At 26.6% G+C, this 27,796-nt stretch overlaps 2 protein-coding genes across 2 annotated transcripts; both read left to right on the top strand.

The window, feature by feature from the left end:
* Positions 1-7: 7 nt before the first annotated feature.
* On the top strand, positions 8-1,800 carry LOC112683392 (transcription initiation factor TFIID subunit 10). Its single transcript, XM_025554428.1, has 3 exons — positions 8-258; positions 339-403; positions 1,543-1,800. The coding sequence occupies exons 1-3, from the start codon at positions 190-192 to the stop codon at positions 1,748-1,750; spliced, it is 342 nt and encodes a 113-aa protein (XP_025410213.1). The 5' UTR covers positions 8-189; the 3' UTR covers positions 1,751-1,800.
* A 10,477-nt stretch (positions 1,801-12,277) lies between these two features.
* LOC112683380 (latrophilin Cirl) lies at positions 12,278-27,025 on the top strand. Its single transcript, XM_025554402.1, has 17 exons — positions 12,278-13,215; positions 20,946-21,042; positions 21,107-21,299; positions 21,360-21,466; positions 21,543-21,830; positions 22,222-22,411; positions 22,487-22,637; positions 22,827-23,154; positions 23,235-23,589; positions 23,904-24,123; positions 24,195-24,360; positions 24,794-24,996; positions 25,085-25,185; positions 25,255-25,423; positions 25,487-25,684; positions 25,773-26,000; positions 26,098-27,025. The coding sequence occupies exons 2-17, from the start codon at positions 20,961-20,963 to the stop codon at positions 26,677-26,679; spliced, it is 3,561 nt and encodes a 1,186-aa protein (XP_025410187.1). The 5' UTR covers positions 12,278-13,215; positions 20,946-20,960; the 3' UTR covers positions 26,680-27,025.
* Positions 27,026-27,796: the final 771 nt, after the last annotated feature.

The raw sequence follows: 27,796 nt of genomic DNA, 5'->3' as shown, positions 1-27,796 counted from the left end.
AGCGATAAGATATAAAATCAGAATTGGCTAGTTTAGCTGTTTTGGGTACCTATTATACAAACCGTAAATTAGTTTTTATGCTACAGGCTTTAGTAGATAAGCCTGTCAGTTCTATTTGGTTTCATAATTGCCTCCAAAAGTAATTTCTTTTATTAATATTGTCAAATAGTTTCAAGTTTTTCAGTCAAGATGCCAGTAGCTGAGGATACTTTGTCAATATCTGATGTGATATATCAGCTACAAGATTATTCTCCTACCGTAAGAAAATATGTTAAAAACTATATTGTAATTGTATTTTATTGTGATTTATTAATGATGAATTTCATCTATTTTTACAGATACCAGATTCCATTACTACTGCTGTATGTTCAGAAGCTGGATTTGAAACTAATGATCCGCGAATGTAAGCGAATATATTCATATAAATATTACTAAAACTCAAAATAAAACTATATTTTTATTTAAATCATAAATCATTAAAGTAATAGTTTATGTATTGATTTTTTTTTCAGAGTTAATATTTTTTTTACTGATTATTAACTATAATTCATTATTTTATTAATTTTATCAATATCATAAATGTATTATTGATTCATTATTATAAATTATTAAGAATATGTTCTTATATTTTCATCAATAATATATTGATAATTTAATCTTTAACAAACATTAAATAAACTGTTCTATTATTTGATAATCCGATGATATCAATTTAACCCTCCACGGATAAGTAGTAAGAAATGGGCATGCAAAATATGCTGATTTAAAAAAATTGACTAAAATTGTAAAATGATACAAGTTCAATATGTAGAACTTGACACATATGAACATTTACTATTTGTTTAGTTGTATATAAAATAACATATTTTATAACAATATACATTTTTACATTATAAAAATAAATAAAATTATAAAATTCATGAAAAAAAAAACCCCTTGTCTGTAGAGGGTTGAAAGAAATAAAATATATTCTATTCAGGTATACATTTTAACTGTAATTTTGTTTGTTAAACAATATTTATAATTGTATAACAATGCATGATATTTTAAGAATATTTATCTGAACTTCAGGCTTTCAGTCAACTTTTGTCACAGTATACATTACTGTAAAAATGTATTGTATGTTCTTAAATGATTATTTGTCTAGACTACAAGATTGAAAATTCCAAAATAATATATGTAATGTATTTTATATTTTTATAAATTTATACATATAACATGTATCTATACTCCGTTTCAAAACATAATATACTAAGCGTCAAATAGTTTTCATCTGGCGGCAATAATTCCTTTATGATAATAACTGATGAAAGGTGAAAATAGAAGTCTGCATGAGAATGATATATGCAAAACCGATATATATTCTTTATTATAACTGAGTATAATACTTTTTGATCTTATGCAAATTTAAATGTAATTATTTTACAAATAATTTTGAGGTATATTTTAAGTCATTAGTTTAATTTATATTCGATTAAACTAAATAAAGATTACAATTATCCTCTAATTAAAAATATATGCATAATTATTTATTTGTTTCAGAATACGATTGATATCAATTGCTTCTCAGAAATTTATTGCTGATATAGCTAATGATGCATTACAACACTGTAGAATGCGTGTGGCTACTATGCCAACTAAATCTGGGAAAGTACCTAAAGACCGTAAATATACGTTAACTATGGAAGATCTAACACCAGCACTCAATGATTATGGAATAGTTGTTCGAAAGCCTCCATATTTCGTCTAAATTTTACTGTACATCTATATTTTATAAAATATAGTTTTTATTTAAAAATATTTTACTCTTTACTTTTTTTTATTAGTCATAAGTATAGTAAAAATTTTATTTCAGTAACAAGTGATCAATTGTATTAATAATAGAAAAGTTTTCCAAATTACATTAAATATTTTATTTATTACATTTTACTTTTGAACTTTTGGTTTTAGTTTAGGTTAGATTATGAATAGCTAAATAATATTAATTTACTTGATTTTACAATACGATAAATGTACAAGTTAAAATATTATATTAATTAATAAATTATAAACCTTTTATTCAAATTACAGCTCATAGATTGAATATTTATTTGGACTTAAGTATTTGTGTAGAGGAACATGGTCATATTAATCAGGTTGATTTAAAAGGAAAACTAATATTAAAATAATTTCTAGTACTAACACAACTGATAACTATAACGAAAAAATATGGATATTAATTATAATTAAAATATTATTTATTACCCACACTATAGATAATATACAATTTTATTCAATTATTAAGATTTCATGTTGATACCGATTTATATATTTTATGTGTTTTCCAAGTGCTAACTCTGTTTAATCCTAGTTCACAATTGTGTTCATTCTATGTGACAAGGGCGAAAATAGTAATTGTATGATACTTATAAAAAATTATAATATAGTATATTATAATTATAAAAAATCACTAATACTGATGTTATTTTAATCATTGTGTTCTTTTATCAATTTTTTTAAAATTTAAACTCCCGAAGAAGTCTAATAGAAAAAAAAAACATTTTCTAATGAAGAAATTTAGAAAAATGCTAACGTTTTTAAAAGAAATTTTTCTACAGAACAACTTAAATCAGACATTGATACCTATGCCAAAACCTACATTATCGTCAGAGAAGAAAAAATATCTGTTGATTATAGTATACTTTTTATAAAATATTACATCATAAACTGTAAAATTTATGATAATGTTATTAAGTTCAATCAAGAGTTTTATTTTAAAATATATGTCGGTTCTTTAATTTGTTTTGAAATCTATAATATTTAAAAAATGCACCGTTTATTTTGTATTACATTTATAATTGTTTATTGTTTTTCGATTGTTGTGGTATTAATGACTTGTACACTTACTTCAGTGTTTGTGGCAGTATTGATTAAACAATTATATATAGTAAATCAGTAAATTTAATAACTTTTTTGAAATCACCAGTAGAAAAAAATCAAATTTCTGGCAAGTTAAATGATATTCATATTCTGTATATATATGTTGTACTAAGTTGGTTATTACTTGAAGATAATAAAAAATTATCAAATTTTACAAACTCCTAACCTAGTAAGAAATATAATTTTTTTGTTTAGATTTTAATTAATGTAAGTCTTGCAACAAGACTAAGACTTGAATTGCAAGACCAAGACTACAATGGCTCTGCAAGAGAAAGACCAAGAATGAGTCTGCAAGAATAAAACTACCATAGTCTTGGTTTTGGTTTGCTCATCACTAGTTGAAGTAGTAAAAGGGCTGTTAAAAATCTTATTAATATTATAGACTCTATAATATAGAGCAGTGGTGTCCAACCCGCATGTGGCCCGTGAAGTTATTCTGTATGGTCCCTTACAATTTTCTAAAATAAAAAAAAATTTTAAAAATGTATGAAAAATTTTTTAATTTAAATTTATGAATTCGTTTAAATAATTATTCTAAAAAATACAATTATAATCATATTTGGAGTACCGTCTGTTGTTATGCAACTTAAATTTCCCCAATCAAGCCTAAGATTTTGAAGACAAAGATTTACTTTTTCAAATATATCAGCTCCTGTTGTTCGATCATGCATACTTTCCAAAGAAGCCAACTCCTCTGTTACATTTAAATTAATATCAATGCCACGAATAATTATAAACAGTTGAACAGTATCAGTAACATCGGTACTCTTATCTAGTGCTAGCGAAAAATATTTGAATTCTCGTGATTTGTTCTGTAATTGTGTAACTATGTTATTTCCTATATTTTCAACACATTTGGTAATTGCGTTTTATGATAAACTTATATCTTTAAAAAGTTCTAATTTTCAGATATTATTTCTTCAACCACAGTTAAAATACATTTTTTTATAAAATCACCATCATTGAGAGGTTTTTTTTTTCACTAACTATTAAATTCACTACTTTATAGTTCGCTTGTACAACATTTATTTTAATCGAATTTTGTTGTTTAAATAAATTTAAAACATTTTGTGTGTGGATATTTTTTTTTGAATGCTTCTAATTTAGTAACACGTAATTCTCCTAATAAAATAATATATTGGTACTATATTAAGTTTTTATAACTAAATTATATTGAAAATAATTGCTTACCTTTTAAATGGGCAAATTTATCTTGATGTTTTGATTCATAATATCGTTTGATATTAAATTCTTTAAAAACTGAAACCGTTTAACGACATACAAGGCAAACGGCTTTTCAATTAATTTCAATGAAAAGGTAATTTATAGACCATTTTTCATCAAAAATTGGGCAATATTCAATATATTTGTGTTTTTTCTGTCTGATATTTTCATACGGAAACTTTACAATTACATATCGATATCACCCATGTATTTAAAATAACGTACTGATCAAATTAATGTGTACATCAATTCATATTTTTTTCTATAGACAGTAAAAGATTAGAAAACAAGTCCAATATATATGATTATTTTTGTACTTTTATACTTTGTGGTACGCTTGAAGATAATTATTTACCAAAGTGGTCCGCCAAAGGAAAAATGTTGAGCATCATTGATATAGATGATCATGTTCTTAAAAAGATTGAGAACCGCTGTTCTAGTTGGTTTTTAAAATATAAATTTTTAAAAAAATTTAACATTTACACTTATTTAATTTTTATTTGTAACACATTAAACATTGTAACAAATTAAAAGTCGGTGGCTAATGATTTTTTATATGCGTTTCTTCATAAATTATGAAAAAAATATTAACTCTATAAATGACCAAGCATTTAATTTAAAATATGTGTCCAGGTATACGTTAGACAAAAAGATCCATTGAAGGAAAGTACTTTTGACAGGAAGATGAATTTTATTTCGGCATTTATTTTATACAAAAAACTAATTTTAATTTAATTCAAATGCGTCTTCCTTACTTTGCTACATCCTTGGCAACCACCCATTTCGTTAACCTCTAGTTGCGACGCTGATTATTAATATCGTAATACTATTCCATTAGTAATTAATATAGTTCGAGATTAATAAATTATTATTGTCAACTGATCAATGGACTTCTTACGGATCATTGATGTGGTCTCTTGAGAACTGTTTACACATAGTTATTTATTACTGTATACTATAGCCGATATTACCTTAGTATTACGGCTATACAAACTCTGGGGTATTTCAGAGGGCACAAAATCCCTTTTGGAATTTACTTCTTTGAAAATAGTTATCTTTGGCCTACGTCCATCAAGTGTTCGTGCCTTGTGGGTATGTGTCAAAGCGAAAGTATTGTCAAAAAAAAAATTCAGGGAGGGTATTTTTATAATTAGAATTATTTAATATAAATTTATACTCATAATTCTGAATAAAATATTGTACAATTATGAAACAATCTATATTTTATTTATATATATTTTATTTATATATATATTATTTATATATATATTTCTTATGTATCTATATATTTGTATATACAATTAACATCGTATAAATTGCGGTACAATAGTAAAACATAACAGTAAAAAACTTAAATATCAATATTGAATTATTTTAACGATATTTTCTTCAATATACAAAGTGTTCCAAATTCAAATTTCCAGAATATTTATGACTCAGTTTAAAAGCACAAAACCGCAAATGTAAATTATATTTTCTGTCTATGTTATCCGGATATTTATTTTTAGGCTAAAATAATAAACAAATTTATATACATACATATATTATTACTTATTATATTATAACTATTGTTTATTACGGAATAAGTTATCATAATTTCTTATTTTTGAGACCGTTTAAGTTAAACGATTACCTACTCACAGATAATTAGACAAAATATTATAATTATTCATAAAAAACTTTTTATTGAAAAATATTCATTACATTCTCCCAAGTTGTCAGTTTATTTCAGAGCATGATAATTAACATTTTTTCTATGTACCTATACGTTTAACATTAATATAATATTAATACATTACACATGTTTTTAATCGGTATTTTTGATTGGATAATATTGATAATACTCCCATTGATTATTTTGATGTATAAGTGGTCTGCTTTTAAATAAAATTAACGTTAATCCATTTCGAATATTTATGAATTCAATACCTATGTTATAGAAATATATCAGCAATAAAAGCAGTTAGCTTAGCATAATTTGTTAATTATTATTTTACATATGTATAGAGTGGATTTTAATTTTGTATAATTAACCACTGCAGCTTACAGGACAGAAATGTCTGAACAAATATAAAATGTTATATTTCATAAAATTTGCAGTATCTGATAAATTAATATCATTGTATAAATAATTAAAAAATATGGCAAAGGATAATTTATTATTAATACTGTAAGTAGTTTTGAGTAGTAAAATAGATTGTTATAGGAACAACCCTCGCCATTCTATAGGATTTCATACAGCCCGGTTTATAACTTGTCTACTGAACTTTATAGTGCCATAGTAATATATAAGCAATTAGTGTAACATTGGTTGTCGCAACATTATTTAAAGTCTTAGTTGCTAATAGTCCTTTGTACTCTATAAGTCTAGATGACGGAACTCAGTTGTATGCCTTCGCTAGATATTAGATACTATTGCCAATGATACAAATTATACTCCTGCCAATGATTTTAATCTTATATAATTTACTATCATGTTTTCATTTTTACGTAAAATCATAAGTTATAGTTTCATAAAAATAAATATTTTTTTACCTATTTTTATTAATAATACGAATAAAATACTTTTTTAAATTCATTAGATAGTATACTTTAATAATTATTAAGGTTTTACTTGACTGTGTTTAGGTGTTATTTAAAGGTATACTAATATAATTACTCAAATGTATACCTTATGTATAAGGTATCGTTGGTTTATAAATACATATAATCAAATAATTATAAATTATTAAAATAACAAGTTGTACATATAACCTATAGAATATATAATTTATAACAAAAATTCCACTATTTATTTTATTTCATATAAAAATACTAAAAAAGAAAAATTGAAAGGAAAAACTTTGCTATGTTATTAGGTTATTACTAGGGCTGAGGATTTCTTATGTATTTAAAAATCAAGAAATATGTATTAAAATATGCTCTTAATAATCATTTTACTTCATCATTTTGCCTAATTATAATATTTATATAAACATTAAAAAAAAAAAAAATGATATTATTATTAGTATATTAATCGTCGTCTTTTTGGTCCTTTTGTTTTGGTTTTTCGTTTTCTTCTTCTCCATCTTAAAATAAAATAAAAATCTTTTGTAAACTTTATTTTTATCAACGAATTTGTTCTAAGTTAACCAAATATTGTATAATTTACCTTTAATATTGCATTAAACGACAAGATATTTCCTTATATTTTCAAATCAAAACGAATTTCTATTACCTGCCTACAATGTTTTATATATTGAGAAAGATCGTTTTATATCTACGGAAATTTGGGAGGCATATTTAAAAAATAACAATTATTTGATTTTAAGTCTTTGGGTAAGCTATATATTAAAGTAATTTCTTCATTCATTATTTTTGAAATATTATTTAATGTTTTATAGTAATTTTTAATTTTTTTTTTTAATAAAATATCGTCTATTTTTTGTTGCATTAACTTGCACTGAATCTTAAATAGGAATTTTTTATTATATCAATTCCATCGGATAAAGGAAATTTCCTTGCTTCAAGGAGAGTAATAAAGTTTGATTTTAGATACACCAGAGTTGGAGCAACATCTGGATAATTTAAGTACTTTTGAGAGTTTTCAACATAAACAGAATATTTTTTATCAAAAGGTGTAATAATATCTAATATTAGTTCGTAATTATCGCAATAATAAATAGCTGCTTTCAACCAGGGTCTCCATCTTGTAATGATTGGTTGAGGGAGAAGTGGTAGGAGAGGTGATTATTCTTTTAAACAATTAATGTGATATGAAGCCTTATAAAATACTTTTTTCACGTTTGCTATAATTTTATCAACTTTTGAGTAATGCCCTCTAATTTTTCAGCTACTCTATGAAATGCATGAACTATATTTTAACATGAATCATTTTCGTATAATATATATCAAGCGTTTTTCCTTCTTTTACCATATATGGTACCACGTTCCATAAAAATAATAAAATATCATCATGTCGTACACCTCAGGCCATATATTATGCATATAATTATTATAGAATTTAGTGACTGTAAAATGACTCGATTTCTCTAGTTCTACACAGTTAAATAAAAACACGCGACCTGGGTCGATTTGAGCGTTCCTACAATGACATTTGCGATGTCTTGCGAAAAGTGTAATCTTATCGATCAAAATCCTGATTTTTTTACCGAATTTAAAACTTCTAATTTTCAGTAAAGTGTCTTCATAAATATCATTTATAAAGATTCTACAAAGTATAATTTGATTTAGAATTTTTTTCAATGTATATTTTTCCAAAAAACGACTTAAAAAATGACGATTTAGCTTATTAAATGGAATGTTTGTAGATAACAAAGGATAATATAAATCTTTATTAAAAGAAGACTTTTTTTTGTGTTACCTAAGAGTTGCTGTTGAGTTTTTTGTAAATCAAATTTATTTTGATTTTGTTTCATTTGATAGCTGCCTTATGTTTAGCTGTATCAATGTGTTGTTGAACGTTGAATTTTCTATCTCTACCAATTTTTAACAACATTTACATTTATAATCTTTCCTTGTGTTGTAAATACTAGATCACTATAATCACTTAATTCTGTCACATAACTTTTTCAAAGAAATTTCAATGATTGTTTTTTCCTTTGGCATATTTGATAAATAAAATAATTACACGACGAAAATATTTCACGCAGTGCGTATAATAATAAAATGAATAGGTACGTGACAAAATATGACGGACAACTGAAGTTCAATTCCATTGCGTGTTTTAGTATTATCGGTTTTATCGGTCAATAGTAAACTAACCGTTAAAGAAAATATGATTTTTAAATAATACATTTAACAATTTGTTCTTTTTCGTCTAAGCTTATTTAAGAATTTATTTCGAAAAACGTCAAATATTGTTCTTAATTTTTTTAATATACTCAAATATGCATGTGCATTATGTGCATGTATATTTAATAATGCATAAATGTGTTCTTAATTTGTTTAATATACTCAAATATGTATTTGCAATAATAAAAAAATATGCAAATATATGAAAAATTAAGTTTTAAATTTGATCTCATTCTGAAAAAAAACTCATTTGTTGATCACTAAAATTTTTTTACGATCTTTCTAAAAAAATATAAAAAAAAAAGAAGTCCTCAGCCCTAGTTATTTTGATCATTGTTATTAATATAATTATCGTGTAAAAAATATAGCGTACCGTATATAGTTTATAAGTTATAAGACATAACTGTACTTGGTTATGATCTATACAATTTGGTGTTAATATCAAGTTTATTTTGATAACAGAAAAAGATCAATTTATTCGAAAAATGACATTCCCTATGCAATTTTTGATCTTAAAAGTAATGTAGCATTAAAGTTTAGGTATGTAATTTAGTGCAGATTACTTTTATCACAAAATAGTAATAAAGAGAAGAAAAAACTCGTCTTTGTTGAACAATTAACTAATAATATATTTCTTGTTTTGTTCGGAATATAAAGTTCTGTTAAGATATTTTATACTCGGATTCGTACGTTGATAATATTTTTTTTTCCGAGTAAAACGTAGATATTAATAAAGTGAATGGCAAATAAATGTTGTACGAGTAATTATAACAAATCTACGGGTTTTTTAAAAGCAAAAGGTATCGTATGAGTAATGAGCATAATTTTTTCGGTTTTCAAATTTTTAAATATTGCGCTATTACAAAAAAATAATAAATAAAAAAAAGCTGCACAGACATAAATCATGATTACAAACACACGCATGCACATCTTCAGGACGACGGTGACGCAACGTGCTCCACGAACTCCCTCCGCCCCCGCAGTCTGAAGGCACGTTCCGTAAGCGGAGTTGTGAAGTATAATCAATCGAGGTACCGGGCGTGTGAATCATAACAATTTTATGCGTACACCCATCAATTCACTCTGTCGTGGTAGTAGTCACACGCAGGCAATATCCACAATGCGTGGAATTTTTTTTTTAGTATTCTTGTCTACGATTTTTACGGAAATCTCCGGACGGCCGGGCGTTTGAACAATTTTGAACTAGAATTGGTATTCACCACAAACAAGACTCTAGATTCGACTACATTACGTGCGTTAATGATTCGTAATCATATTAATATTCATAACAGGTTTTTGAAAAATCGTTAGTTAAATGGTGCTATTATAACAGCTGTTGTTACGTAACTAAGCTCTGGAAAAGTATTCGGGCATACCGAAAACATAATATGTATGAAAATATTTAAACCATAAAACAATCGTAAGCCGACCGCCGTTTATAACCATTAATTCGAACCAATCGGTCCTTTAATGAATTTCAAAACAAAACAAGAGGCCATGCCCTGACCTCGATTGGGTAACGGCGCCACAGAATGTCTGTGCGTCGTGTATTATAAAACAAACCACATGGAGTATTAATTTCATAGTTCGAAAATGTTAAGTCGATGTCGCACTTGACAAATTAATTTTCACTTTTTATCGAAAACTCTGAAAATGGGACGTGGGTTTGACGCCACTTTACGTCGAGTACAGAATGTATGTTCCACTCGGGTCGTTTCATCTATCCGATGGTATTCATCGGTTTCGTTACGACCGCGGACAATACTCCGACACCTGCGACGACGGACAAATGATCAAATGCCGACACGCGTGTTAATAAAATACCGGCTGTACGCGTTGGTCATGAAACACGCTGCGGGAAGGCTATGCGGATCGGTGGTATGCGGCGTTCTCTATTATCGTGTGCATAGCAATTCGGTACATTTTAGCGAGATCGACCGCATTTACATTCCGTCATTAAAAAATGACGAATAATAACACTGCGCTTTGTGGTAGGTAGGTACGTGAAATTCGAATGAAAAATATCGTTCCATTGTTCTGGTTAGCTGCTGCGTACCACGCGACTGGATACGGCGCGTGTTGAAAACATCAAACCGAATAATAATGATAAAAATAAAACAATAAGAGAGGGACAATAATAATAACAATAATAATAATAATAATAATAATAATAATATCGTCCTTCTTATATAATTGTTAATATGGTGAAACAATGGAACGGGGCGACGAGTCACCGGCGGCGACGATCACACAATCAGATCGTCCACACACACCGAAAAAACATGTACAAGTGTAGCGCGCCGTCAACGCGACGGTATAATAATATGCGGCACGCATACGTCGCGATCGCTGAGCACCAAGGGAGGTGTGTGTGTGTGTGTGTGTGTGTGTGTGTGACGACGATGACGCGACCCGACCGATAGGAATCGCGTCGTCAAAGGTAAAATTCCGTGGGCGGTAGCGGCGTGCAGGTGTATAACCACGACCACCACTCGGTACCGCCGGCGACGACGAACGATAACGACGGATCATTTGGCCGCCGCCGCAGCCGCCGCCGTCGTTTAATAACACTGCCGAAACACGCGCAAACGCGCACTCCCGCCCTCTAGCCACGGCACGACAGGGGTGACCAGTTTTTTTTCCTCCCCCCCCCCCCCCCGATAGTCTCGTGACGGGACATTGCCGATGTCGACTCGATGTAATTTCAATTATTTCGATATACCTGCCGTACGTGCGCATCGGTCAACGGCAGTCGAATGTCTCGCACGCGTATACCTAGAACAGCCGTCATCGCGCGGTGCATTTAATATAAATTCCGATCGGTAAGCGCGTGTGCGTTTTGGTCACCCCTGGTATGCGGCGATGCGGACACGCGTAGCGCGGCGGCGGCGCATGCCATCGTTCTCGGCAAATACCTACTCCACCGTGTCGGGCGCCGCGGTCCGGGGGGGAGATACTCGCGTACGGTGCGACGGGAAACTAGCCGTGTTTCTGCACCTCGCCGCGCTCGTATTCGGCTACGTTGCCGTCGGTCGCTGTCGCCGGTACCCGTTATTCTTTTTGTTTCTACGGTTTCTCTTCTATGGAATTTCTTTTTTATTCTTCTCCCCGCCGCTCACCTCACCGCTCACCGAAACCGACAGAACTCCACTGCGGTGCATAACACACTCCACGCGTGTGTACTACTACTACTACTACTACTACTACACACACACACACACACACACACACATATCTCGTATTCGTTTGTACATATATTTACATACACACACACGCGCATAAACTATTATTATTATTATTATTATTACTGTATATCATACACATATATATATATACATTATATACGCATAGTACGGGAACGACTACACGCTCGCACACACGCACACGCACGTTCGTCACGGAATGGTCGGACCGTACGCGTAGTACCTATCGTGGTGTCGCCGCAGCTATCTTATTGTTTTTTTTTTTTTTTCGTTATTATTGTTATTATTTGTTATTATTATTATTACGTGTGTGTCGTAGCCGTGTGTGTTCGCGCCGCCGGTACAAGAAAATGATGTTTTCTCGTTGTCGTCGTGTCGACCAGTGCGATCGTCGTCGGGTGTAGTCGGATCACCGCCGCGTTCTCTCGTCTCGTTAAATGATATCGCCGTCACCGTGCAGTCGCCATCAACGTCGATCGCAACAACAACGGCCGCAGACGCATCAAATGCGAGAAACGTCTTTTGCCAGTGACCGTCGTCCGAAGCGATTGTTGACACAATAACAATAACAATCGTCGTCCGCGAACCCGTTGCCGCCGCCGCCGCTGTCACGACGGTCGTGTTCGTGTGCGCGTGTGTTTCGTCTTCTTGGCTTCACCGTCGACTGCGTGTATTGTTTTGTTCGGCTTGGGCCTGTGACAAGTCGTGTCCATCGCGCCGCTGGCGTGTGTCCGAGACGATCCAGTGCGTTTTGGGTCTGATGTCTAATGTCGACATCACCACAGACGTTGTGCAAACGCCTTGCCGGGGAACAAATTTTTGAGTCCAAAGTTACCAGTGGCGTAAGCATCAGTGATGACCCGGGCTCATTGGACTATTACGTAAATGTCCACTGATCGTGATCTGCAGCCATTCGCTACTGCACACTTACTGCACACTGTTCGGACAATGTGCCAGTTGCTATTCGTCTGTTGATGAAACGACAATCGAGCGACAGTGGCTACATCAATATTACCATCAACGGAAAACAGTGAACATGGATTTACAGCACATATTGTTATAGCAAATATAAAAGGTAAACTTTCATGTCTATTCGTTCTTAAACTTAGATAAAATGTTTCACAACTTGTTAAAGAAGCAATGCTATTTAATAATTTTAACTATTATTAGTTAATAGTATTGTTTGTTATTGACATACAGCATTGTAAACCAACATTTTTAAAACTAAAAATGTAATTAATAAAAATTACTATTTCAAACCTAATTATTGATATATGGTCCATAATATAATTAAAGAAGTCTAGTATACATTTTAAAATTATAAATACTCATACAGTGTATGGGTATATATATATAAATTAAAGTTCATAAACCCTATTTGTATTGTGTTTTATACCTACATTAACTAAAATAATGTATATTATTTATTAATGACATTTAAGAGTTTAAGTATTACAAAAATTGGCATACTCTTAAATATTTTAATAAAATTAATCTACTATGTAATTTATCTAAGTATGTTTAATATTGTATAGTATCTTTTAAATTTCAAAATAGATCTACTATTTGTTATTAAATAGGTAGTATATGTAGTTATTTTTAAGAAATATGAGGCCTAGGGTTTAACATATATCAGGGGCCTTTAAATACATAAATTGTGATTTGACTATTTTTTTACAATATTGATTTTTATTATTAGCCTAATTTTAAAAAAAGAATAAAATGTAAAATGATGATATTTTGTATACATATAATTTTTGTAAATTCGAGGCTGTCAAATCCTGAGACTCTTCAAGCCCATTGCTTATAATTTCATAACATGAGTTATTGTAATACTGAAATATGTGATAAATAATATTAGATTTTTTAGTATAGTTTTAATCAGGGATGGAAAACGTTTTTAATTTTTGTTAATTGATTTAAAAAAATATTGTTTTTGTTTAACGTTTTTAAATGTTTTTGATAAAAGTTTTTAAAAACCGTATTTTTAAATAACGTTTTTCAAAATATTATTTTTCTTTATTATTTCCAAATAACGTTTTTGAAAATTTTATTTTTCTAAATTGTTTCCGATTAACATTTTTGATAATTTTTTTTTTTTTTTATATACTTATTTCTTATAGGTACCTAACTAATAATAGTTACAATGAATATTCAATATACTGAATATAGGAATGCACTTAAGTTATAATTAATTATTCTTAATATTTAAAATTTAAATTTCAAATCAAAATTATAGTTTATATTTTATATGAAATTAAGAAGATTCAAAATTTTAAAATAAAACATTTTTACAAAGTGCATTGGTGAAGAGTAAAGACTAAAAAGTAAGTAAAAATTAGTGAAACACTAATTCAGATTTCTATAAAGTCATGTTATTGTTACTATTAAATATAATAGCCAATAGGATAATGAGTAGGCATAATAAATTATAAAACAAAATCAATTCCTAATCAACTGCTAAAATCAATAGATAATAATATAATCATATTATAATAATTGAAGCGGCAACTATGGTATAGATTACACTATCACCATGACCGTCATCGTGAAAGATAATATCATTTTATCGTCTCCACTGCAATGTGTATGTGCCATGTGGACTATAATTAATTATTGTATTATGCTATTAATATATTTTATTTGTTAATAATTACCTATTAGTTATCAAAATTATCAATTTTTTGATAACAGATATATTTTTTTTTTTCGTAATAAATAATAGTATAATACTATAATGTATTTTTGTTTTTATTTTCGATTTCGTTATGATATTTTTTATTTGTTTTTGTTTTATTGATTTTGTTATTATATTTTTTTTGTTTTTTAATTATTTTTGTTTTTCATTTTTTTCGTTTCATAATTTTTTTTAAAAACGTTTTCCATCCCTGTTTTAATATATAAAGAAATATTCCAAAATGTTATATTTCAGTCAGTACCTATTTTTTTTTTAAATATTCAATGTTCTAGGATTTTTTAACCATTATTTTTGCATAATGATTTTTAAATGCATTTATTACAGTTAAATACAAAGTAATTTGATTTATCTTGTAAATATAACACTTAATTGTTATATTTTACATTTTTTGTATAATATACTGGAGTAATATTATTTAATTATTGATAACTTTAGTGTTTTAAAATAATTACCAATCTTAGAGTAAGTTAAAATACTTTATATTAGGTATTACAAATAACTTTATATTTTTTAAACATTATTGCTGTTATAAATATATAGGTACAGTACATTTTATTATTAGTAATAAAAATTATTTTACTCGTTTATGACTAGTGTATAGGCAGATGTATAGGTATTTAATATTGTTATATTGTACACTTCTCTACATTTAATTTTTATCTCTAACTTAATATGATTAACTTATAAATATATTAAATGAAATAATAAAAACCCTTGTTTTTTATTTCTCAATTATTGGAAATAGATTAATTTAGATTATATCTCTGATTATATCATTCATTAATTCCTGAAGTTATAACGGGGTGGTCATAACACGGCGGCAACGAAATCAGCTGCCATTTTAATTGAGGTACTTTTGTTATCAAATTATAATCAGTGATAACTGATATCCGTTATTAATTGTAATTTCAACTATGGTAATTGTTCAATATGTGATCTACCAAACAGTGTGAAACATGGTGACCTACTGGGTACCAAGAAGTTTTTACTTGTGGATCATTTTTTAGATACTATGTCTTCCATAATACAGGACCATGTGCAGAATTTCAAAATGGGAAGTATTTAAAAAAAAAAAAAAATATAAAATAGATTCATCGATGATTAAATAGTATTATATAAATTTTTTAAGTGCATTAAAAACGTTAATATCGATATAATACTATAAAATGCAAATCATTGTTGTAGTAAATTTACTAATAAAATTGTAATATATTTACAAAAACACAATTTATATTATTTTGGTAATGATGGGAGTTTGGGGGTTGACCCATGGTCATACCATAGTATAAGATTTAAAAGCCCCCCAAATCTCAAACTCTTATTGCACCTAATACCTTGAAAAATAATACTACTATTAGTAACATTTGAAAATGCGCAGTAGCTTATAGTAGTTACAGTAGTTTATAATGAATATTACTACAATTTCATGATGGAATAAAATATTACTGACTTCCTACTGTACCTCAAATAAAATGGCTGACCGATTTCATTATTGTCCTATGCTGCCCATGTAATTTGTAGTCAGTGTCCATTCTGTTTTATTCTGTGATTATAACCAGATTTAGGGAACTTATAAGATTGTTTTCATTTTGTTATCTGTTTTAAGTATATATATTTTTTATCATTCCATTATGGTTTCTATAATCCTGTTATATTTTAAAATATGTATTTGATTTAATTGATTTTATTTATCTTAATACCTGTTTAATACATACAATTTATAAGTTAATATCTTGTTAAGTTATGTCATTAAAATAAAATGTTTTAAACAATATTAAGTATATATAATACCTATTTATTTAATTTTCTTATGTAAGATTTTTGGTTGAGTTTTTGGAATTTTTGGTACTGTAAAGTTATCCGTTAATTTTTAAATAAATGAATTTAGGTAGTACAGTGCAAAAAATATTCTGCAGAATTTTCTGTGGTCTCTCTCTCCTGCCATTGTTCTGGTTGCCTATACTTTCCCCCACCTGACCCACTCCATTGAGAGTGTGGACTACACACATGAAAATTCTCTTGTTAGAAAAGGACGTACAAGTAATGATTTTGTTTTTATGGATATAACATTTTCATACAATCATATCAGATATTAATTAATAAAAGTTAAAGTATAAATCTAAACCTGTTAAGAAATGAGTAGTTGATAAAGACATGAAATGAGCTTTTTTTAATTTGTAAGCGTGATATATTTATGGGAGGGAATAGTGTTAGAGATGATGATTATTCAGGGCATAATTTTTTGAACCAGTATTATTTTACAAGACCGATCTCCTGTTAATGACTAATAATGTAAATCGGATTTTTTTAATCAGAAATATTTGTATACCATGGAATCAGAAAGGGACTACTGTACGTATACTGTACCAACTGTAAATAATGTTTTATTTTAATATACTTTATATGCTAATAAAAGAATAATTTGTCTGAATATTTAAGATATTTTAAATAAAATTAAAATATGATAACAGTAACATTTTCTTAAAATATCTAGCTTTAAAATATTTTCTATACAGGTATGAAATTTTATTAGGGAGCAACTAGTTATCAAAACATGTTCAGTATTATTCATTAAAAGTTTTTTAAATTTTTACAAATGTAAAATATTTTATCTTATTTTATGATCATTAATTCTAATTTACGAGACAAATAAAAAAATAAAAATTATAAAATATTAAAATTATTTATTTAATAAAAATATCTATTTACAGGGGCATTTTTACCATAGTTTAAATGCTGGAGTAGCATTTAAAAATTATTCAACGTGTCTAGTTCTACTATTTATAACAGGGGTCGCCAACCAGTTGATTGTAATAAACTGGTCGATCTTTCTAGGATTATAGGTTAATTGCTGTAAAAATTAATTTTACCACTGTTGGTCGATCACATAAAATAATTGGATAATGAATACATTAGATTATTAAGAAAAAACAATAAATATTTATTTTTTGTGGCAGACCTTTTTTTTTTGTCATCAAAAAAGTCTATTCCTAAAGACCTAAATTCTCCTGGATGTCGATCACCAAGGACTTAAATATCAAATGTAGCTCATTTGTTTGAAAAAGTTGGTGACCCTTGATTTAGAACATTAAAGTTCAAAAAAAGAAAAAAATTCTCGGCAGTTAATATCTTCATTCATTAATTTAAAAATTGAGCTTAAATCTAATCTTTTCCTTTTATTATCAAGTGTTTACTTAACCTTAAATATACATACTGATGCATTTAGAAAATCCCTGTGTCTAAAAATTATTCAATATGATTACATGTTTTTCATTTTATTTAACACAAAATAAAGATAGGAAAAATAAAGCACCTATTTATCTAATTAAGTAATGAAAAAACAATTAGGTGGGCATAAAAGTTTGAAATTGTCACTAAAAGTTGATTTTTTGAAAATAACAATGCAAATATTTTGATAACTTACATTGAAATTAAATCAATTTATTATAGTTTGTTATAAAATTATAAACATGTTTATTGAAGTTGTACTTTTAAAAATATTAAAAAATTTTAAAAAAAATAAATAAATGTTTAATGTTTGTTTTTATTAGTTATAATATTTTTATAGGTATAATTTTTGTGTTTGTAGGAATTTAATGAGTAGTCCAATTTCCTATGACTTATGTTAACCTAACCATCATAAAAACAATTTTGTTCTATGAGTATTTTAATATCTTAAATAGGTATATTGAATATAATTTAATTGTATGTAAATAGTTTTATATTTTTATTTTTGTTAAATTGTTTAGATATATTAGATTATAGATTTTTGTAAAAAAAAACTCTTAATATTTTACTAAAATGTAGTTGTTAATAAATATGTTAATGATACAAAATTATAATTAATTATATATATATAATAAATTAATGATACATTATTATATCATGAATAATTTAAGCTATTAATTTCTTACTATTTTCTTTAAGAGTTTTTAATGTGATATTCACTTAGTTATCTCCTCCACATATTTCAAATAAATTTTCAGTTGATGTAACTTTATAGAATGAAAACGGTTCCATTTTCTGCCATTTATACAAGTTATAACTATAAAAAGGTTTGGAATTAAGTATTTTGTAAAAATAAAATATTACACATAGTTTCATAAAATAAAATAAAGACCACACATTTAAGAAATTAATAATTGAAATAAAATAAGAATAGCAGTACAAATATACAATTCATCCTTATAAAATTTTGTAAATAGTAGCATATTATCTTATATTGATTGCATATTTGTTAGAATTTAAATTATACTATTGTAATAAAAATATATGTTAAGAAGTTAAACCAAAAGTTGGCAATTAATTTCTATAGCGGTCTAGATAATTTAAATAAAAAATTTAGAAGGCCAGAAAAAACTTAAACATAATTTTATCAATAATTTTTTTATTTTTGTATTAAAAACACATTTATACTAATAATAACAAAATTGTGTACTTAAGTTGAATGAGAGAAATTACATTTATTTTTTGAGCTAATTTTTTAAATTTTGATACTCTTGGAGAAAAAATGATATGCAAAGTATTTTCAAAGTGGTGATCAGTTAATCTTGAACGGTATTTATTTTTTTAAAAACGTCATTTTGGAGAACAAAGTTTCACTTATATATGTGGAGTCAAACATAGTAGCTAATTTATAGCCAGGGTCTTACAGTTCATGTATTTATCCTAGACATACTTTGTCCAAAAATCTTTCATTATATTAATATAATATATATATATATATGTATACATATATTTAAATTCATTTTATTATATTTTATATAACCTATATTTATCATAAATATAAAATTAGTACATCAATCTATGGAAGTTCTATTTGATGCATTGATAATCATTTTCATATTAGAAAACATTTAATTTCTTATTATAATTGAATTATATTATTTCATTTAGTAAAATTACTTTTTATGTGTTATATTAAATTAACAAACTGAATAATTATAAATAGGTAGTGCTTTATAAATGCACAAGTCATAAAGCTTAAATGAAAAAGTATAAAAATACATTGTTGTTTATGATTAGGCTGGGATATTGAAGCAAATGCATCTTTTTTTTTTATGTCCCAACTTATTGGTCTGTAAGAAAAAAATGTATTTCAAGTGGTAATGATTAATTTAATGCAGTTTTTATTTTGCAATTATTTGCATTTTATGAAAAATTTTATTTTTTTTCATATAGGACATATGTTGCTGTTTTTAGGGCATTTTTCAGAATTTATCTTTATATTTTTAAATATTTTAATAGTTTACTCAAAATTTGCACGTTTAGTATATAATTTACTAAATTAATAAACTAATAAATATAAGCATATTAGACCATGCAAGTATTTTATCAAATATTAAATAATATTAAAGTATTTGAAAGAAATTTTTCTATTTATAAGATTCCAACGACGATTATAATAACAAATTATGAAATAAATTAAATTTAAATAAAGTTAAATAAAATGTAAATAATTATAACTAAATAGTTATATTATTAAATAGTTATATTTTAGTAACATGATTTTTATAATATAATTTTAAACTACAATAAAAACATTCTTTTTACCCATTTTTAAAGTGCATTTTATATGATTTTTAAAGCATTTTTTCATTATTTTAGAGCAGTGGTTTCTAACCCGTGTACTGCGAACGTCCTTGAAGTGTGCCGTGATAAATTTATAAATTATTTTATATGTATATATGTATTTACCAACTTATTATCGATATTTGATGAAAACTGTTCTAACTAATCGTAGATACATATTATTTATTGTAAGTAAGCCTGTCAAAGCCCTCTCGATCGATCGATTGTATTAATATATTTCACAATAAATAGTGTACATATATATGTATATAAAATATAGTTCATATAATATATGGATTGGTTGGATTAGTGTGCTGTGATAATTTTGTTGGAGATGAAGTGTGTCGTATTATTGAAAAGGTTGAAAAACACAGTTTTAGAGCATTTAGAGTATATTTTGCTATTTTTTAAAACATTAAAATCTCAGCCTTATTCATGAACCAGAAATATAACTGCCTTTGATTATATTGATATTGAATAATAATTTTATTTTATTTAAAAATAAATTAATCAATCAATAATATATTATTTTTTAGTGAGTCAAATAGGAGATGGCAAGATTGATGAATAGTGCAAATGTCAAACTTGTATTCTTCTTGTTGGCTGTTTTGTTTTCTGTCACCTTAGCTAAAGGTAAAATATTACATTTGAAAATATTTTTTTTACTATTTTATGTTTTAATAATTATATTTTATAGATACTTCTCGTTATGATACTGTTTACGCCTGTGAAGGAAAACCTCTTAAATTGGAGTGTAAAGATGGTGAAATTATTCATTTGGATAGGGCGATATATGGTAGATATTCTATTACTGTATGTAATGATCATGGCAATACAGATTGGAGTGTTAATTGCATGTCCACGAATACTTTACCTCTATTGCAAGCCAGGTTAATATAATATTTATATTTTTTAGACTTAATCTAAACTAATTATTTAATTTATAATAGATGCAACGAAAAAAGGAATTGCAGTATTCAAGCAAATACAAGTTTGTTTTCTGATCCGTGCCCTGGTACTATGAAATATCTTGAGGCACAATATCATTGTGTTCCTGGTAATATAAAATATAATACCTACTTTCATTCTTAAATTATTTTTATTCTATAAATATTCTTGTTACATTTATTTAGCATCTTTATCAACTACAACACTAAGGCCAAACCCTCCATGGTTTACAACATCACAACCCAGTGTTTGGAATGCGGATAAGTTATTAACTCTTAAACCGGCAACACCAATTCCACCAATGTTATCATCACCACAGTCAGATGATATTGTTGAGTCTAGTGTTGAAGAAGAACCCGTATCAGTTTCAACTACTACAAGTACAAGTACAGCAGCTACATCAGAAAACTCCATTATTAATAATTATAAAGAAAATAATACTAAGACTGATAACGAACAACATTTACGATCAAGTGAGTGATATTTATTTGTTAATAATATTAATAGTTGTTATAAATTTAAAATTATTTTTGAATGTTATATGTTTTATTTTTAATTTTTATATTAACATATATTAGTCTACATTTTGTAAATCTGTTTCTTAGAGAGAAAGATCAGAATGATAATAAATTATTTTTAATCATATGTTATTATTTTAAACTTTTAAAAAAGTTTATAAATGTAAATCTATTGTATATTTTAAAATTAAAAACGAAGTAAACATTAAAAAATGTTTTAATTAATCGAAACTAAATTTATTATACATTAACTGATTTTGTTTTATTTTTTTATTATAATTCTAGTCAAATAATTAAATTAATATGTAAAATTTGTATTATAATTATTATACTTTAAAAATTGTAGCAGGTGCAGTTACGACTGAATGGATTGTACCTACTAGTGATTTACCACCACAGTTAAGTATAATTGATGTTGAAGGAATAGATGATATGTCGTGTTCTCCTGAAACGTCAAGAAGTTTATTTTGGAATTGGACTAAATCAGGAGAAGAAGCTGTTCAGCCATGTCCTGGTGGTGCTGCTGGTGTAGCAAGGTATAATTATTATAAATTATTAATTGCCATTACATCAATATTTAAAATACTTTTTTGTTTATTTATATTTTATAGATGGCGATGTCAGACTTTTATTAAAGGAGTGACATTTAGGTCACCTCCTACTCCAGATCTTTCTGAGTGTCGTTCTGTATGGTTATCAAGCTTAGAAGGTAGACTTCATCAAGGAGATTCTATTATTAATATTGCCAACGATCTCTCTCAGGTATATACAATTATTATTATTACATTATATATAGTTGAATAAAATTCAACTTCAGCATAGTTTTGTATAATATTGAAAAACTTATGTATGAACTGATGTAAAAATTTATTTATATTTACAAAATTTATGAAGTAACTATAATTGTTGAAATACATTGAATATTGTTTTAATGTTATATTTGTTTAAAAGGTGACTGACAGTAAACCTTTATATGGTGGTGACATGATGACAACAACAAAAATGTTAAGAGATGTTGCTCAAAAAATGGAAAAAGATATGGTAACGTTCCCAGACAAGCAACAGCAAGAAGCTATGGTTTTTGATTTGTTACAATATGTTGTGCGGATTGGAAGTAATTTGCTTAATTCATCTCAATATCCTTCTTGGAAGGATCTACCATTTAGTGAACAAATGCGTGTAGCTACAAATTTATTGATTGGCTTAGAAGAAAATTCATTTCTTCTTGCTGATATTTTAATAAAAGAAAAAACAATTACTCATAATGTTCCAAATATCTGTAAGTAACTGAACATTCATTATTAGTAAAATCTCATATTAATGTATGATTAATTAATGTAATGTATGTATCTTTTTTAGTGTTGAGCATAAGAGTTATAGCTACAAACAATGTTGATACTGAAGTTTTTCCACATCCACATGAGAATGGAATTTTTATGAATAATACCTGGTTACAGTTACATAAATCAGCCTTACTTGAAAACAGTGAATCTGGATATATAAGACTAGTTTATATAGCATTTGATAGTTTAGAAAATATACTTCAACCTCAAATGGCTAATGGTATGCGTATTATAAATAGCAAAATTGTGTCTGCATCTCTTGGCAAAGGAAAACATATTCAGTTACATCAACCGGTCACATTATGTTTTCAACATCTTCAGATCGACAATGTTAGTAATCCTACTTGTGTTTTTTGGGATTATACAGAAAAGTATGTATTCATTTTATTTTTTACACTTCTTATAAATGTTTATTATGTTTGTATATATATTTATTAATATTAGTATGTAATCCACCACAAATTACATTGATTTAAAAATAAATTTATTGTTTTGAATGTTATGTTATTAATATTATATATAAATTTGGTTATAAAACTCTCAAAACAAAAAAAAATATGTAAATATGTTATAGATTTATGTTTTTTAATAGTATGAGCTTAGGTTAGTTAATTATGGTGCATAATATAATATTGTTTTAAATGTTATTGAACTATTTATAAATATTATTTATTTATTTTTACAGTGGATGGTCTGAAGAAGGATGTTCAGTTATATATTCTAATCAAACGCATACATTATGTCAATGTAATCATTTAACAAATTTTGCTATACTAATGGACCTCAAAAATGCTGATAGTGAATCCTTAAGAATTGCATCAAATAACATGGCTATGTATGTTAGTTGTATATTTTCTGGAATTTGTTTTCTTTTGGCTGCTATTACTCTTCAGCTAACTGTTAAAGTAAGTATATTTAAAGTTAAATATTTTTAAAAGACAAAATGTTTTTAATGTATCTTAATTTTAATTTTCAGTCAAATCGAACAGTGATTTTGAAAAATGTGTTTTTCTGCCTCTTTTTGGTTGAATGTTTTTTCATGTTTGGAATAACACAAGAGAATATCGTATTCATTTGTACAATAATGGCTGCTATTTTACATATTCTGTTATTATGTTCTTTTACATGGACATTAATTGAAGGTAAATCAATATTAGTGATCAATCATTTTAGTTTAATTATACAATATTGATTTAATATTTAATCATTCTAAAACTAATAATGTACTTAAGTACTTTTCAAGCTTAGGTTCAACTATTTTGGGTTTCATATGTTTATTGATTATTAAATAATATCCGTATTTTGTTCGAACTAAATGTTTTTAAAATAAACTTCTAATAAATTTAAATTTAAATCTTTAAATTTTTATTATTATTTTTGTATTTTATCTTTAGTAATATATTTTTATTGTACTGTGATATTGTCAAGTTGTAATTATATTTGAATAGTTATAAATCATATTAAAATAAATCTTAACAAGTAAAATTTTAGTGATATAATAATTAGAACATACCCATATAATATATAAGTATTTAACTTAATGATTACTTCATTAAATTATCTTATTATTTATAGGATTCCATTTGTATGCTACATTAATTGAAGCATTTGATTCAGAAAAATTACAAATGCGTTTATATTATTTGATTGGCTATGGAATTCCATTAACAGTTGTTATTGTAGCTTGTTATATGGATCCTATTATCTATAGTACAAATAATTCTTTTTGCCTTCAAGCCAATACTATTATTATTTATAGTATAATGTTTGTGGTTGTTGTAAGTAAAACTTTTTATTACTTATAGTTTATAATAATGTTAAAAATGTATGTAATATATATATTATTTTATGTTTTTTTTTGTATAGGTAAATCTAGTCTTTTTATGTTTATCATTATATATAATCAAAAGTAATTCCACTATGATGTCTATCAAATGTAAAGAAAATGTAAAAATAACATCTTTGAAGTAAGTTTCTTTCGGTAATAATGATAAAATATTAATATTAACATTTTTTTGTATTTAATATTTTTACAGAATGTGGTTAAAAAGTGCAATTTTATTGTTTGTTTTCATAACATTAACATGGACTTTAGCATTTCTTTACATAGCATCATATTCTACATTTATGTTGTATTTATTTTCTGCAGTAAATTGTTCACAGGGATTGTTAATTATTATACTTTACTGCATTAAAAATAATTCAGTAAGTTGTATAAATTTGAATGTAATAGTTGAAAATAGAATAAATGTTTATTAACTTTTCTAGGTGTATAAGGTATTTTCTGAGTTAACTATAATTTCATTTTTACCATGGCAATGTTGTTTATTAAATTCTACCCCAGAGTTGGATTTAAATTATAAAAATCAGAGAACTAGTTTGTATGGTACATCAGTTGGTCAAAACAGTCAAGGCAGTATAGCTGAGTCTTCAACCCCACGATCTCTGTCATCTCATCGAATGAATGTTAGTTTAATTAAATTAATAACATTTTTATAAAGAAAAAAACAATTAAAAATATGCTTGGGTATTTTTTTAATTTTTTTTTTTACAGACATTTCATCAACCTCACGAGAGACATGCAGTAACTAAAGTTGTTGATATTCAAAATGAAATAGACCTGCCAAGTTTAGAAAACTCCTTGTCAAATGAAGATCATAAATCTGGCATTTGTGGTGCAACGTTACCATACTCACGTTCTTGTCAAAAAAGTTATACGCGAACTAAATTGCCAAAAAATAATGCTGTTTTTAGTGGTACTCTTCATAAACAGTCATCACTGGTATATATATATATATATATTTATATATTATCTTTATTTTATAATTAATCTATTTTACTTATGAAATTTAATATAAACAATTTTTCGTTTTGTTTAGAGTAAACCTAATATACAAGATAACTGTTTCACTCTAAATAAACCGCCTTATGTACATACTAATCGTGGGGAACCTAAAATGTGTTCACTTCGATGTAATACTATTGGTGATGGTTTTGTTGATAATAATTGTTCATCAAAAAAGTACATTGGTGTGAGTGGCGTTCGAGCCACCAGTCCATGGAACCACACATATTCTGAAATAATGGGTGGTATATCTGCTTCTGCTGGAATAGATGATCCAGTTTATGAAGAAATAGAACGAGAACGTGAACGAGAGCGAGAACAAGCTGCTCTTGTATCTGATTTAAGCGATGAAGATGGTCGACGAAACAGTGATATGAGTCGTCAGTCATCAAAAAGTTATGGAGATCATAGGCCACTTATTATGGCTCCTACTCAAAATCCAGAAGCTCATAATTTCCATACAGCTCTTAATGCAGCATTTAGGCAACAACTTAAAGAACAAACTGCTAGGACGATTGCTGTACTAGATGGGCAAACAGTTGTGTGTCATTTGCAACCTGAACAAAATGATGTGTTTAACCCCCAAAATATTCAACATTATTCGTATGAATGTTGATAGCCTTTTAGGAGGGTACCTATTAATAACTTTCATTGATGTAAATATACTTTTATACTGCTGAACCTTAAACATATTTCCATTAAAGTTACATTAAGGATTTATATAAATGCATTTAATTTGAAATTAAATAGGTTATAAATGATCAAACCCATACTGATTTGTTATTTACAGAAAATTTACTTTTTTAATAGATTCTAATAAGAAAGCATACAATGATATCCATTAAAAACTTATTACAACTACAATTTAACCAAGTGCTCATATTGTATTTAAGATCTTAAAATATGACACAATACTTCTTTATGAGTATGATTTATAAATCCCATAATTTTTATTCTACAACTATGAATGTCTTGATTCTATTGTCTCAACCCATTTTTCAATTATAAATTATTTATTTTGATGTAAATGTATTATATGTAATTCTAATTTTATTATTTCATAAGTGGATAATAAATCAGGCTAAAAAAATACAACACTCAAATTTTATTTTATCAATTTAAATTAGTAAAGGTACCTATTTATTTTTTTTTTTAGTTAATTAATATAACAAAATCTTATAAAATATTGTCTAGTCTTATTAATGATAGCAATAATTAAAGATATTAATAAATAAAATTGATATAAACACTTGCAATAATAAATAGTTGGGTGAATAAAATCATTTATTCATTTAAAATCCATTTTAGTTATATAAATGGCAGCTTTTTTGACAATATTTGTAATTTTTTTTAAAATAAAACTAGAAAATAAAATAAGATGTCATTTATAATAATTTAATAAATTACAAAATTGATTTTCCAAATTTCTCTTTGCATTCGATTTAAATAATGTTATAATGTTTATTGTGTTACCTTATATTTAAATTCAATATTTTTGAAATCTAAACTCTCAATTGTACACATGTATAATTGAACATTTTTTAATGTTTCTGTATTTATTGAACATGAAAGTGTTTCATTGTAAAATTTTATTGCATTATCAACTATGAAAATAAGTAATAATTACTAAAAAAAAAAGCCTAGTTTATTATATATTTAAATTAACCCTCAGAACATGCATTAAAATTGTTAATTTTAAAAAATCAAAATTTGTTTATATTATTATTTATTAT

Source organism: Sipha flava, unplaced genomic scaffold, assembly GCF_003268045.1.
Source record: "Sipha flava isolate LNK unplaced genomic scaffold, YSA_version1 225_pilon_pilon, whole genome shotgun sequence".
NCBI classification, from domain to species: Eukaryota; Metazoa; Arthropoda; class Insecta; order Hemiptera; family Aphididae; genus Sipha; species Sipha flava.
The sequence above is the reverse complement of the archived record's forward strand: the minus strand, read 5'-3'. Positions and strand labels throughout refer to the sequence as shown.